At 46.2% G+C, this 14,482-nt stretch overlaps 1 protein-coding gene across 3 annotated transcripts in view; it reads left to right on the top strand.

Moving 5' to 3' along the window:
* Window positions 1–3,219: 3,219 nt before the first annotated feature.
* The window catches only part of WDTC1 (WD and tetratricopeptide repeats 1), a 27,709-nt gene continuing 16,446 nt past the window's right edge, over window positions 3,220–14,482 (top strand). For all 3 annotated transcript variants that reach the window (XR_003092985.1, XM_025198648.1, XM_006019232.3), the window contains exons 1-8: window positions 3,220–3,388; window positions 7,177–7,260; window positions 9,022–9,068; window positions 9,962–10,073; window positions 10,653–10,840; window positions 11,685–11,867; window positions 12,210–12,304; window positions 13,834–13,949. Coding sequence is in view for 2 of the 3 variants with exons in the window: in XM_025198648.1 (XP_025054433.1) it covers window positions 3,281–3,388; window positions 7,177–7,260; window positions 9,022–9,068; window positions 9,962–10,073; window positions 10,653–10,840; window positions 11,685–11,867; window positions 12,210–12,304; window positions 13,834–13,949 (933 nt within the window). In the remaining variant the exon portion in view is untranslated. The remainder of the gene's footprint in view (window positions 3,389–7,176; window positions 7,261–9,021; window positions 9,069–9,961; window positions 10,074–10,652; window positions 10,841–11,684; window positions 11,868–12,209; window positions 12,305–13,833; window positions 13,950–14,482) is intronic.

Here is a 14,482-nt window from a genome sequence, read left to right as displayed (position 1 = left end):
GGATAAGACCCAGAAATACAGATCTTCTGGGGTATTAACCTTTTGTGTCTAAGGAACAGAAGATGTCTGTCTAGAAGGAGTTATTTTGAGTCATTTTAATCACGGAGTGGGGTAAGTGGGGTTGCTGTCCCAGGTTTCCGCCTACCAAGGATAGAGAACCATGGAGTTTCACGTATAATGAAGTGAAAGTAATGAAACCTCTAGCCAGAGGAGAGACTTGTATCCCTTTACAGTTGGGACACAAGACCTTTCTTGTCTCATAATCCTCGCTGTGCGATGCAAAGAGCCATGCTATAGCTCAGCAATGTGAAGTGAAGTAGAAGAAGCATTTTGTTTTGGAGAGACCCTGGGGCAGAGCTCACGGGTACAGCTCACCTCCGACCTGGTAATCGTAAAAAAATCAGAAAAGCCTAGTCCCCTATTTCAGGTTACCGGTTGTTATCTTCATTCAGGCACTTCAGAAAAGTGACTAACTAGAAGCAATGTTTTTGAATGCTTTCTCTGATGAAGTAGCTGATTTTACACCCTGGCATATTTACCTACGGCTGGCCTTGGGCACAAGTGACAGCCTGGCCCTCTGCACTTCTGCAGCCGCAGCAGTCCTGTGTTTGCCTCCAAGTTGCTGAGTCAGCCTGATCCGCGTTGGGCATAGGAAGGGAAGCAAGAACAGACTTTCTCATTAGGTTGGTAGCTGCTTTCGTGCAAACATCTGGAGTGGAAGGAGCCAGTCTTATTGCTGGTTGCTGCTGGGCTCTAACCATTAAAGAATGTGTTTCCATAGAGGCATAAATCAATGCCAATGATCCATTGCCTGGGTAAGCCGAGGCTAGCTCTCAAAAACCTTGTAGTTTAATAATCTGGCCCAAGGCTTGGCATGAAATCATGTTGAGTTGTATGTCTTTGCAACACTGCCTTTTGACATTGAACCCAGGAATGGGGAGCCTGGTTCAGCATGACGGGGGGTAATGTTAAGTTCATTTTAAGAACGGATAATCATTTTTTGGGCACACGGCAGCTCTCTGGTAACACTTTACAGGTATAAATTGTGTGTGTGGCTAACTGGTTCAATAAGTGTAGGTGCCCAGAGGGGTAATTTTGTTCTGTAGGATTGACTGGTGACATAGCTTAGGGAGAGAGACTCCTGACTTATGTACTGACCTTGGTGTTGCCACCGCCAAAGCTGATTGCATTCTGCTAGTGTCACGGAGGGTAGGGTTTGTGCACTTCTTCCAACTTGATGAATACAAGCTGTGTACAAGAGGTGCGTTTAGCCTACTGTTGTGGTCTTTGGAGTTTGAACAAGGATGAATTTGGGCCTTTATCCTTAAATCTGAGTGGGTTTAGCCCATGTGAAAAAGGGAGCACGATGGTACCAGCTGTACCTGGGTGCAGGACAGATGTTCTGGGCAAGCTTCTGTCTCGCACTGCTTTCCTATGATCCTGATCTCATCTTCTGCTATTTAGGCCCTCGCTTTGGATATCCAGAGCTTAGCAAACTTTGTTCTTGTGACGTGTACAAAGAGGGAGTTGAAGACAATAACCCATTGTCCCTTGTAATCCGTGCTAGGAGTTGTTTCTAGGTCTCTGGAGGTGAAATGCTGTGCTACTTTACCACCTTGTTTCTCTCTCCTCGATGATGTACAAGCCAGAGACATAGACTGTGGGTTTTTGTTCATGACTGAAAATATTAGCTTACTTTCCATCACTGCTTCGCAATCCCTGACTTCTGTAGGTTTACATAGGATCTTTAATGTTGCTCTTATTATTTGGAGTGGTATGGCAAGCGCAAGTTGGGCTAGTCCTCATGATTAAACAAGTCAGAGTTCCCATTCTGTGGGAAATTTTGATCAGTTTATTCCCTTTAAAAAAAAAGTTGATGTTGTTTCTAAAGTTCCTGCAGAAAGGAACATCCAAAAAGTTGGTTTGAGATGATTAAGATGTATTATTTAATTGAGTCCCGGCTCCAAGGCATAAGCCGGCATTCTCGTTTTTTGTAGACTTGCCGTGAAGCTGGAAGACTATTTAGAGTTCGATTGTTCGATACCGCCATGCTCTCTGAGCTCCGCAGCTGCAACCTGGGAACCCTTGGGTCTTGGGAGGGCCTGCATGATACGTCTTTCCCGGAGCCACGCACACTTGGAAAAAGCTTTGACAGCTTGGTCAAACCTTCGACCGAAACCCAACAGTGAGTTGGGGCTGATACGTTTGTGCAGCGTGCTGGTTTCCACGGATCAGCGCTTCCCAATGAAAAGCTGTTTTGTTGGAAAACTCCTGACCGGCTCCACTCGTGAACTCTTGGAAAAAGTAGCTTCAGCAATTGGTTCTAGTGCCTTGCGTAGCACAGGGTGGGTTTTAAAAACAGGATTTTTCAAAACGGGGTTTAGTTGTTTGAAACGGTGGCAGGAATGATCCTCAGTGCGTGCATGGGGTTAACCTCCTTGGGAACTGCCGTCTTGCTTATTCTTCATCAGCCGGACCTCTTGCTGGAAACGGTCTTGAGACGCAAGAAAATTTCACAGCTCGAATGCGGAGAGGGAGGACTTGAAAACGTCAAAGCTCTAAGCAACTTCTGATTTTTAAATGAACGTGGTTAATTTTCAGGGGGTTGACTTAGCTTAACAACTGGGAAAATTTTAATTGCTCTTTGCATTCAAAAAGTTGCCATTTCCCATTGCTCGGCTCAGCTGGCAGGATGGCAGCGCTGTCTGATCACTAAACTGGCTTTTATCACATCTAAGGAACACTTGCACTCTTCTAGTCTGTCTCTCCTCTCACTCCCCCCCCCAACTCTTTTTAAAAAAATTTCCTTTAACTGAGACTCTGCCCTGCACGGGAGGACAGAAAGTAGACCTGTGAAATTGGCTGAGTATCTTTATTGTTCTGTCCCTTCCCTCCAGCGCCCCGTCAGCTCCCAAGATTTATAAATACGGTAGAAAGTCTGTTACGTGAGGTTTCTGCTCCCCACAGGTACCCATGGAAATAGAGATGCTCTGTGTAGACCCATTGCTACAGGTCTATTCCTGTTGTGCTTGGTCCTCATCTGGAGATGTCCTCCTGGCACTGATCTTCTCTTAACGCCCTTCTCGGTCATGTGTCCCGCTCCTGAGTTTCTGGAAGGAGTCTTGTGTGAGGCTTAGCCATTCCTTTTGCAGGGGGAACTTAGTCTTGCCATTAGTTAGTAGATAAGTCCTGGGTATAACTGACTTGGTACATTGTTTGGGTTTTTTCCTTCCCCTCTAGGTAATTAAATGTCTTTACTGAGAATCTCTGCTCTGTTGGAATGCTTGGATGCACAGCAGCTCTTCCCATAACTTCCTTCCGCCTGCCCCATTGTGAGAAGATGGCGAAAGCAAACATTACCAGAGACCTCATCCACCGGCAAATCAAGGTATGCGTTAGCCGGAAAACTTGATTGTGGTGGGTGGGTTCAAGTGTGGGGAGCAAGTTCAATGTTCAGGCTACAGGTTCTACAGGCAACCTAGTGCAGCTTAGTCTTCACAAAACAGATATCTGCCATGTGCCCTTGTGCTGTGGTTTTGTTAGCTCTCAGACTACATTGGGTTAAAAATGGCCTGGAAATTTCCCTGAAAACAGCAGGAGGTTGGGCTGTAGGCTAATTAGGGGCTGTGTGTCTTCAGGACAGCTACTGAACTACCTCCAGACTAGGCGTTAAGGGCACTGTACTGATGGAGCTGCCACATTTGGATGAAACGTACCAAGTTCTTTGCCTTATGATTAATTAAATCCTTTCAGTGACTCTTGCAAAAGGAGAAGTTAATCAGGGTGTGATGGCAGAAGCCTCCATGGGGACAGTTCCATTTTGCCATCTCAGATTTCCTCAATGGTTTTGTTGGACAGAGGAGACTTAAGTATCCAAACCTGCTCTTAGTATTTATATTCGAAGTCACCCATTGCCATTGATCTGGGAGATTCAGTATGCTGTTTAAACTTCTGCTCTTTAACTTGTGACTGCATGGAGCCCAGCGGGGTGGAACACAGAAGATTATAATAAAGCCAATATTGTGCCTCTCTTGCAGTCACCTGAATGGGAACTGCAACATACTCTGGCTTGTTGAGTTTCTCGTCGCTGCTGTCTCCCTATCTTGGGCAATGTACCAGTACTTGGTTGTCAGTGCTATATCACAACCCCCTTGAAGTATGTCTGGGTGTGTGCTGTGCTCTCCAGACTCCATAGTAAAGTATCGTATTGGATGCTATGGGCTCAGGAGACTTGAGAGATTGTCTGAAGCTCTGGGATGAGCTCTTCCCAGAACATTTCTGGTCTACCACCACAGTGGGACTGTATTGCAAGTGTAAATCCTATTTGTGCTGGAGGTGGATGCTTTCTCCGGAACGGATTCAAGTATGTGGAGCAAGCTACCACAGATCTATTTTCTGCTCCAAGTGCAGGGTGTGCTTCTTCATCCCTCTATTAGCAGAAGAAAGGAGCATAATGTATATTATAAAATACATAATTTATCCTTGGAGAGAACTGCACATGCCTGATGATCGTGATGCTAGTTTTTTTGCCAGGCACTTGGATACTGTAGTGACAAGCTGTATAAGAAGTCCTACAGTCTAAGTGCAGGACATAGAGTAAATATCAGCAGATCAAGGGAATGATTCTTCCCCTCTATTCAGCACTGGTGATGCCACATCTGGAGTCCTGTGTCCAGTTTTGGGGCCCCCCCAGGACAGAAAGGATGTGGACAAGTTGGAGAGAGTCCAGTGGAGGGCAGTGGAAATGTTTCAAGGGCTGATGCACATGACTTGTGAGGAGAGACTGAGGGAACTGGACTTATTTAGTTTGCGGAAAAGAAGACCGAGGGGGATTGAATAGCAGCCTTCAACTCCCTGCAGGGGGTTGCAAAGAGGATGGAGCTGGGCTGTTCTCAGTGGGGGCAGACGGCAGAACAAGGAACAATGGGCTCAAGTTGCAGCAAGGGAAGTTGAGGTTAGATATCAGGGAAAACTCTCATGCGGAGGGTAGTAAAGCACTAGAACAGGTTACCCAGAGAGGTGGTGGGGTCTCCATCCTTAGAGGCTTTTAAGACCTGGCTGGACAGAGCTTTGGCTGGGATGGTCCTGCTTTGACCAGGGAGTTGGACCTCCTGAGATCCCTTCCAACCCTAATTTTCTTTGATTCTGTGACATCTTTGCATTTCCTTAAGAGCTGGGCAAAGTGTGGTAGAAAGGGAATGTATTCCAGCAGGGCAAAAACTGAATTGTGAAGTTTTAAAACCCACAAGATTGCCAGATTTTTAATCCAGTGTTGGAGAGAGTCTTGCTGCTTCAAAACTCCTGTCATTTGGGTTAACAGGTCCTCTCAATGGTTGTTCTGTCATCTTTTACCCTCCATAAACCTATGTGTGTTCCCAAGAGATCAGCTAGTCACAGCAGAGCCAGCTTCGCATGTTTTTTTTCTTTTTTTCTTTTACTTTTTTAATCTAAGGGGGAAACTTCCTGTTGTCCTGATAGCTGCACTAATGAAATGTCCATTAACTTGAAAGGAATAACAACAGCTGATACAACATGCAGTCATTTCCTAGTGCTTGAGGCCTTAAATTTTTTACAACTTTGCTCATAGCATTTGTAGGAGTGGAGTGTAAGCTAGTGGCTAGAGCAGGGAAATGGGATCTGGCATTTATTCCCAGTACAGCATTTTATTCCCAATAACTCAGAGGCTAAAAGCCTGTAGCTTAACCTTTCTGTGCCTCCCTTATTCAGTGGTTAGTGGTTAGGGCATGAGCCTGGGACTCTGAGCTGGCTTCAGTTCTTTGCTCTACATCAGGCTTCATATGTGACCTTAAGCAAATGCTTTTGATCTGCATCTGCCCCTATGCAGAATGGGGGTGCCAGTACTCTTACCCCACAATAATAAGAGAGGCATCTGTACTACAGGACCTCATGTGCGGTATAGGAAGCGGGGTTTATCTGTGCTATTCAGGAACATGTGTAAAATGTTGCAACTTGCAAGGAAAATGATTTTAATTGCTTCAAATTTGGCTCTAGCAGCTGGAAAAATAGCTGTCAGTGTTCAGAAACCAGCTTCTGGTCCACTATACTATGATTTGGTGCACCTGCTCCTCTGTCCACATCCTTCTACTGGGTGGCATTTTCAAATGATCTGTTGCAGGTATCTCAACAAAGACCTCTGGGTTCTGGGAGTAGGTGCCATCTCGTTGTACGCAGGGGGAAATGGGTGTGTAGAAATCCTGGCTTTCCACTGGCTAAACGCATGATGGTGAGCAGACATAGGTCCTAGCTTCTAGGTTTGTAGTCTAACTACTAGATGTTCCAACCTTTCTTTGCTTCCGCCATGAGCCTTCCTCCTCCGTCCTGGCCATCTACTCATGTATCTGGGAATCTCTTGAGGGAAAAACAACTATCTTACTTTTCTTCACCTTCAGGGATACCGCCACAGCTCTCTGGCTGCTGTTCTCTCTCCTGTGGTGCACCCCAGGCTTGTTGCACTGCAGCTGTATGCTTCTGCTCCATTCCTATCTATAAAAAACATGCCTTGGTTCCCAAGGAGGTGGTCCAGTTCACTGGCACAACAATCTCCTCCCTAGTTGCTGTGCTCCAAAGAAATACTGAGATTGGCCTAGGAATAGTGAAAACGCAAGAGCTGATTTTTGTCGTAATGCAGTCGCCCTTTGTTGCTTTGTTAGACTCGCACAACCTCTGGCCATAGTAGGTTTTCCATCCAGCAGCTTTTAATCTAGTATTTGGAGTGAACCTCCAGCTGTGACTTGAGGCTTCTACCTTTTAGCCTGTACTTACCCAAGATGGGGCTTCCTTCTGCAAACTTTTTTTGGCTAGAAGCATGATGTGCATGCCCCTGACTTTTTTCTTTTCTTTCTTGTGTTGGTTGCCAGACTTGAACCTGGCAGTTGGGATTGTGTTGTTTAGTTTTTGACAAAATTATGATTGATTTCCCCCCACCCCCTTGCCCTTTTTTACTCCTGAACTAAGGAATACAATATGAGGCCTTCTTTAGTTTGAGAGAGATGTGGGCTTAGCAGAGGAAAGGCATCCAGCCGGTACTGGGAACAGTTTGAGGCACTGGGAAGGTGTCTGAGTGTATTTTACAATTGACATCTGTGTTAAGGGTAAGAAGGGTTCTGTGTTTGCTGAACTAAGTGCAATATGTGGGTTTGTTTTTTCCACATATAGGAAAAAGGTGCATTGGGCTTTGAGCGACATTACCATGTCACCGACCCCTTCATCCGACGTTTGGGCCTAGAAGGAGAGTTACAGGTAAGTGGGAAATGCCAAAAAGAAACAAACCTGCCTTCTGGGTCTACTTGAATCTATGCACAGAACATTCGGAACAAACTTTTTGGGAGTAGGAAGTGTCCTGGAGGACACTTCAGGATCCAGAGAGACCGTGACAAATTGGAGGATTGCACCAAAAGAAATCTCATGAGGTTCAATAAGGACAAGTGCAAAGTCCTGCACTTAAGATGTAATAATCCCATGCACCGGTACAGGCCAGGGACCAACTGGCTAAACAGTAGCTCTGTAGAAAAGGACCTGGGGGTTACAGTGGACAATAACCTGAATATGAGCCAACAGTGTGACCTGGTTGTGAAGAAGGCTAATGGCATACTGGGCCACTTTAGTAGGAGCATTGCCAGCAGATAGAGGGAAGTTATTCTTCCCCTCTGTTTAGCACATCTGGAGTCCTGTGTCCAGTTTTGGGCCCCCCACTGCAGAAGGGATGTGGACACATTGGAGAGAGTCCAGTGCAGGGCAACAAAAATGGTTCAGGGGCTGGGGCACATGACTTGTGAGGAGAAACTGAGGGACCTGGGCTTATTTAGTTTAGAAAATAAAGGACTGAGGTAGGATTTGATAGCAGCCTTCCACTCCCTGCAGGGGGGTTGCAAAGAGGATAGAGCTGGACTGTTCTCAGTGGGGGCAGATGACAGGACAAGCAGCAATAGGCTCAAGTTACAGCAAGGGAAGTTGAGGTTAGATATTGGGGAAAAACTTTCTCATGAGGAGGGTAGGAAAGCACTGGAACAGGTTACCTAGAGAGGTTGTGAAGTCTCCATTCTTGGAGGTGTTTAAGACCTGGCTAGACAAAGCCTTGGCTGGGATGATGTAGTCAGGGCTGGTCCTACTTGGAGCAGGGGTTGGACTGGATGTGACCTCCTGAGGTCCCTTCACACCCTCATGTGTTTCTATGTGTATGTGGAGACACACCAGTTTGTTCAAGGTGCACTGAGCATAGTGCTGTAAGTTTCTGCTAGCTTTTCCACGTGCAGGTTTTTCTGCTAATACACCTATAGCACATTGTCTTGACCAGGGCTTGTCAGCTAATCTTTGCTGTGACTGACAATCTATAGGGAAATCTCTTATCTCCTAGTTGACAAGAAATCAGATAGTCAAACTGCATGACATTTAGAACTGTAGCAGTGTTTCTAGAAGCAGATGAATGAATTGTCCCATTGCAATCTAAAGCTCCTAAAACTTGTTAAAGATCTCAAGGAGTGAGTTTCCACATTGGTGGAATTTTAATTTTCTCCGTTCTCCCCTCAGCCCAATCCCCACCCCAGATTACTGACGGCACTCTCCAGCCTTTCCTGTTAATAGGCTTTGTTGAATAGGACAAAAAGTTAAGTGATGATCACCCAACAGCAAGATGCTTCTCACAGGTGTTGAAAGTGCATTTTCCTCTACTGCCCTGAGGATCTGTGCGTGTGATCTCAGCTTGTCCAAGAGCTTTGGAAACGGTCACCTTTCCTTGTGCACAGCAGGATTTTACCTCTGAGACTGAGCTGTCATTTTGTTCAGCACTAAATGTCCTTCCTCTTCCCCCCTCCAGCTGTTACAGTATACCTTTCTTTCCTGGAAGTGCCTGTCTGGTGTGGGTGGGTGTCTCTGTGGAGCTGAAATTAAAAGCTGCTTGTATGAGAGTGAGTTGTGTGGGGAGCTTGCTGTGCCCTTGTCTTGGAACAGTCCTATTTGAGAAATCTGCAGTTTGTGTAATGTTCTCTTCCTTTCTTTGCTCAGGGTCACGGTGGGTGCGTTAACTGCCTGGAGTGGAATGAAAAAGGAGAGTAAGTATGCTCTGGGCTTCGGGTGTGACGCAGCTAACCCAGACTTTCTCAAAAGCAGGCTGCGCATTGTATAAGCAATTGCTTTCTATTCCCAGTAAAATAAATGAGGGCTTGAGCTGAAGCTTTTGAACTGTAGCAGAGTCCAGGTTTCAAGAAGAGGCTCTTTATCTTGTTGGTTGGACCTGGAGGTCACTGGAAATGACCTGATTGTGAGTGTAGAAGAGAACTAGGCTTGATGACAAGTGTAAGGTCCTGTCCTGGAGGGCCAGGATGCTACTAAGCTGGTGTCAGGGCCCAGTGGGTCTCTGCTGGCTGTATCCTTCTGATTTGGGACTAGAATGGCAGATTTTTTCCCTTCTCTGTGCTCAGAGTACTCCTCTGGGGGGATCACATTACATGGATGCAGTATTCACTCCATCCACGTAATAACTCCCTTCTTTTCATTATCATCCGTGTATAGTTTCCCCACATGGAAAATAACCAAGTGGAAGAAAGACATTCTAGGTAGCCCAGGGACACATTCTGCTCACTGTCCACCCAAATCCACTTAGCTCACAGGAATGTCATGTACCTGAGGGAGACATTTGGCTTCAGGGCAGCAGTTCTTGGTCTGTGGTCCTGACAGCTGCAGGGATCGCCACCTGATGTTCTCTCATCCTGTGCATCTTCTGCTGATGGAGATGTGTTCTCCTACTTGCAGCATCTTCTCCCTGAGGTACCCCCTCTCCCCTACCTAGAAAGCAACCTGCAAATCACTGAATTTGTCTGAGAGCTGCTGCAATACATCCTGAGTCCTAGTTGTGAATAGATTAACCTGCAGGAGGAGTGGATGAGAAGTTAAATGCAGCCAGGAGTGAAGCAGTATATGTAGTGCTCTCCTCTTGATTTTACAGCTTGCTGGCCTCTGGCTCTGATGACCAGCACACCATTGTCTGGGATCCACTGCATCACAAGAAACTTCTTTCCATGCACACAGGACATACTGCAAACATCTTTTCTGTCAAGGTGAGTGAAAGCCTTTGTAGCTTGGATAGCTGCCCACTGGTCTGACTGGCCTGCATCTTCCTGTGAAATGGGACTTAACTGACTGAAATTTTGAAAACAGACTTGCTCTCAATTTAGTAACATCCTCCTTAATAGAAAGAAAAGCTCCATTTGCCTGGTCACTGCTGTCAGGCTGAGGGCAAGCAGCAATAGCTGGAGCTGCATGTGCATATGGCTTATTAGAGAATGCAAAACCCTCTCTCTAGATTTTCAGTCTTGGGTTTTCTGACATGGTAAGAGTTGCTCTGCCTCTTGCAAATAAGAATAATCTGCCACCAAAAAAGCTTTTGACTTGCACAGACGGGCGCTCCTGTCATCTTGCACTGTTGCGTATTGTGATCTCAGCATTGTTTCAGGAGGTGACTCTGGCTGCAGCAGCTTGTTGTAAAGGGAGCTGCAGCAGTTGCCAGCTGAGACTGGGTCACTGTGAAGGATGCTTTGTCTTGTGATTGTGTGTCCCTCCTTCTCTGCCAGAGGGAGGGCAGTGTGTGAAGAGTCCAAAGCGCTTCCTGGTCTGAATGACCAATCTGCTTTCCACAGTTTTTGCCGCATTCGGGTGATCGGATCCTCATTACGGGAGCTGCAGACTCCAAAGTGCACGTCCATGACTTGACTGTCAAGGAAACCATCCATATGTTTGGTGACCACACCAACAGGGTGAAGCGCATTGCCACGGCTCCCATGTGGCCAAATACGTTCTGGAGTGCAGCAGAGGATGGGTTGATCAGGTAAATAGCTTTTGGTCATCTCAGGGTACATCTCTTGGTGTTGGGAAAGACCTGTTTGAACAGTCACTGATACCTTTAGCTCTCCTACATCCTTGCCCCCTCCTGCTGGCTTGGCAGTTCAGTTAAATGATGAAGGAAAACACTGGATCACCCATCAATTACTGATTCTTATTTCTGCTTTTGACCTTATTTAATTCTTACTGGCTTCTAAACATCATAGCAATATCAGACCACGGCTCCATCATGCTTGGTGTTATACATAGATCTAGTAGGAGACGGTCCCTATGTGAAAGAACTTGATTTTAATCACTTTTGACAAAAATAACAGCAGTTCAACTTAAGTAAAGGATATTATCACATAAATGCAAAAAATGGAAGGTGAGATGCATGTCCTGTGTGACTTGTGCTCTTGAATCATCAAAGAGACTCTAAAATGACTAAAGATAGTGCCCTCGGAGAATCTGTTCCAGGGTTCATGCTGGATCTGATGCACACGAGATCAAGATTTAGTGTTTCTTTTGGCGCTAACTAAAATCCCCATGCGAAATAGACTTGTTAAGAATGATAGTTATCCAGATGTTGAGGGTTAGTGCATTAAATCGGGTGTCCCATACCTTGGGATACGAGATGTCCCTTCTCTCATCCTCTTTGCACATGATACAGACCGTTTATAAAAACTAGCCTACTGTCTAGCAGTAATAAGATCGTGTTGTCCGAATTCTTCTCTCTCTCTCTCTCTCTCTCTCTCTCTCTCTCTCTGCATGGAGAGAAGCTTCATACTGCTACTGCCATGGTTCTCTACTACCGACATGGGTTACTTAAATCTGTCTCTTACTTTTTGTAGGCAGTATGATTTGCGAGAGAACAGCAAACGCTCTGAAGTACTGATAGACCTAACTGAATACTGTGGGCAGCTGGTGGAGGCCAAATGCCTCACTGTCAACCCCCAGGATAACAATTACCTAGCGGTGGGCGCCAGTGGGCCCTTCGTGCGGCTGTATGACATACGCATGATCCACAACCACAGGTAATGGTGACCATCACTTATAGGACCTTCTTGACAGAGAAGTGAGTAACACAAGATCTGAAAGAGGCTTTGCATAGTGGGAAGGGGGCAGCAAGAGGAGCTGGTGATGATCCATCTCGGCTGTGCAATGGTACTAAGTTTTCTTCCCTCCCAACATCCTTTAGACACAGGCAAGTGCAACTTCCTGGCACTCTTGTGGTTGCTTGGGACAGGTTTGCAGTTGCACAAGTGTTTAACCTATGACCATGCCCTTATGAGTGAATGAAGTCTCTCTCCAGACAGGGTGAAGCCTGGCAGTTGTATGTTTTATCATTATAACATACTTCTCTTCTTTCTGGTCAGAAAAAGCATGAAGCAGAGTCCCTCGGCCGGAGTGCACACATTCTGTGATCGGCAGAAACCCCTCCCTGACGGTGCGGCCCAGTACTACGTAGCAGGTATTGCTGCTGCTCCAACATGCCTGTTTTGGGCTGCTGCCTAAGAGCTGTAGTCAGGGTCTAGGTTCCTAGTGTGTTGTGCAGCGTGTATGCAATGCCAGCCAGGCAGTCTCTGCTTGACAGAACGGACATCCTGTGGCATGTAGCTCCAGGTAGCACTGGCTCTTAAGCTATGACATGCAAATGAATGAACATGGGGAAGGACCAGATACTCCTCCTGTCTTGTCTTTTAGGCTCTAAATTCATACCCAATGTGGAAAGTTAATGATCTTTTATTACTGCTGGATACTGAACTAGCTGTAATGAATGAGCTGCTCTTGCTCTTCTGCCACAGCTTAGTTGGCACCCTGTTGGAGCATCCTTGGAGAATCAAGGATTGAATAAGCTGTAGACTTTAAACCAGAGGCAGGCAATTATTTTGGGTGGAGGGCTGCTTACTGATTTTTTGGCAAGCCATCGAGGGCTGCATGACAGGCAGCCCGGGGCAGATAAATTATTCATTTTCTAAATTTTTTAGGGGCCCCGCAGGTCAGATAGAATGGCCTGGTGGGCTGCATCCAGCCTGTAAGCCGCATTTTGCCCACCCCTGCTTTAAACCCTCCTCTAGAGAGAGCCCTGCCAGGACCCTGCTTGAAATACTTGTAGCACAACACCCTTGTGCTCTCCCTATCCTGTGGAGAAGCAGGGCTTTTGTTTCTGGGGCTGTCAGCATGGCTTCCTTCATCTCTGCTCATCACTCAGTACGTTTGAAAGCATTTAATATGTGCATGTTAGAACTGCTCTGCTCACAGACTGAATATTCCTAGCCAGACTAGAGAGAGGCTTCTCTAAAAAGAGCTTTTTTTTCTAAAGTCCCACTATGGGATCTCTGTCTGTCTTTGGCCCTTCAACACTGCATAGTCGGGAAGACAGTGTTAGGCTATGCCCCAGTGAGTCTAACAGGGACACACTGGAGTGTTGATAATGAGGTATTCATACAGACCCATCCACAAATTGGTCAGTTCTGCAATTATAGTGAGTGCCATGAAGCCCCGGTTTTGGTGGTTTTTTTGCTGAAATCATGTTCTACTGTTTTTGGGTTTGAGCTGACCTGCAAACATGAGTCTTTGGAGGTCTGGTTCCTCCACACACAAGCATAGCCCTGCCAAAGAGGCTTTAAAAAGACATGAAAAGACAGTTGTGCATGTTTGAGAACAAGTTTCCTGACACGGGCCAGATCCAGTCCCCAGTGCCATGTCATCCCGTTGGCAGGGCTTTCCACAGGGCTTGATCCTGGTAGGCAAGGGCAGAGGGTGAGGCTCGATCCTGGTGGGCCTGCATGGTGAAAACATTGAGCACCACTGGCTTGGAGCGCTTCAGGAACTGGGAAGTCATCCCAGGCTCCATGACAGTATAAAAATGGCTTAGAATGTGACTGCATTTCATGTGTGTCCCAGCAGTCTCCCGTAAACCATAATGGCCAGGGTGAAGCAGGCTATTGATGGTTACAAGTTTTAAAGTAACTTATGCTGGGGCTTTCTTCTCTTCAGGGCATCTTCCAGTGAAACTACCTGACTACAACAATCGCCTGAGAGTTCTAGTAGCCACATATGTCACCTTCAGTCCTGATGGCACGGAGCTGTTGGTTAACATGGGAGGGGAGCAGGTAGGTTGTGACCTGAAGTCTAGGTACAAGCTTCACCTGCAGCTTTTATTAGCAGGGGTCACTGCAGCCTGACTTAACCTCTGCAGAGCAGTGTCAATGTGCCAGGCTGTTCGCAACCTGTGTTTTATAGTACAGTGTGAATAGGGTGGTTCTCCAGACCAGATTCACTTTTTTTAACTGTTAGAAATGACCTTCTTCCCCTTGGAGGTAGATGGAGTGTTCAATCTGAGTAGTATTTCATAGTGGTTTTGCAGATGAATTTTTCTCCCATCCAGAAGAGATGTAAATCTTTCCTGACCTGAGTGAACCACCTTGGCAATCTTCCCTAAAATCTACAGTGAAACATTAAACTGCAGTAGAGTCTGGAGGATGAGTGGTGCAAGTAGAGACAATGGCTTTCACTGAGGGTATTTAAGTTTTCTTTCCAAGAAATGGGTGACATTCTTGGGTCCTCTGTCAAACCTATTATTAATCTCTTCCTGTTGCAAATCAACACCTGCACAAGTAGGGCTGGCTTAGATTCCAGTGAAACA

This window comes from Alligator sinensis, unplaced genomic scaffold (assembly GCF_000455745.1).
Source record: "Alligator sinensis unplaced genomic scaffold, ASM45574v1 scaffold337_1, whole genome shotgun sequence".
In the NCBI taxonomy this organism is placed as follows: Eukaryota; Metazoa; Chordata; order Crocodylia; family Alligatoridae; genus Alligator; species Alligator sinensis.
This window is presented reverse-complemented; position numbering and strand designations above follow the sequence as displayed.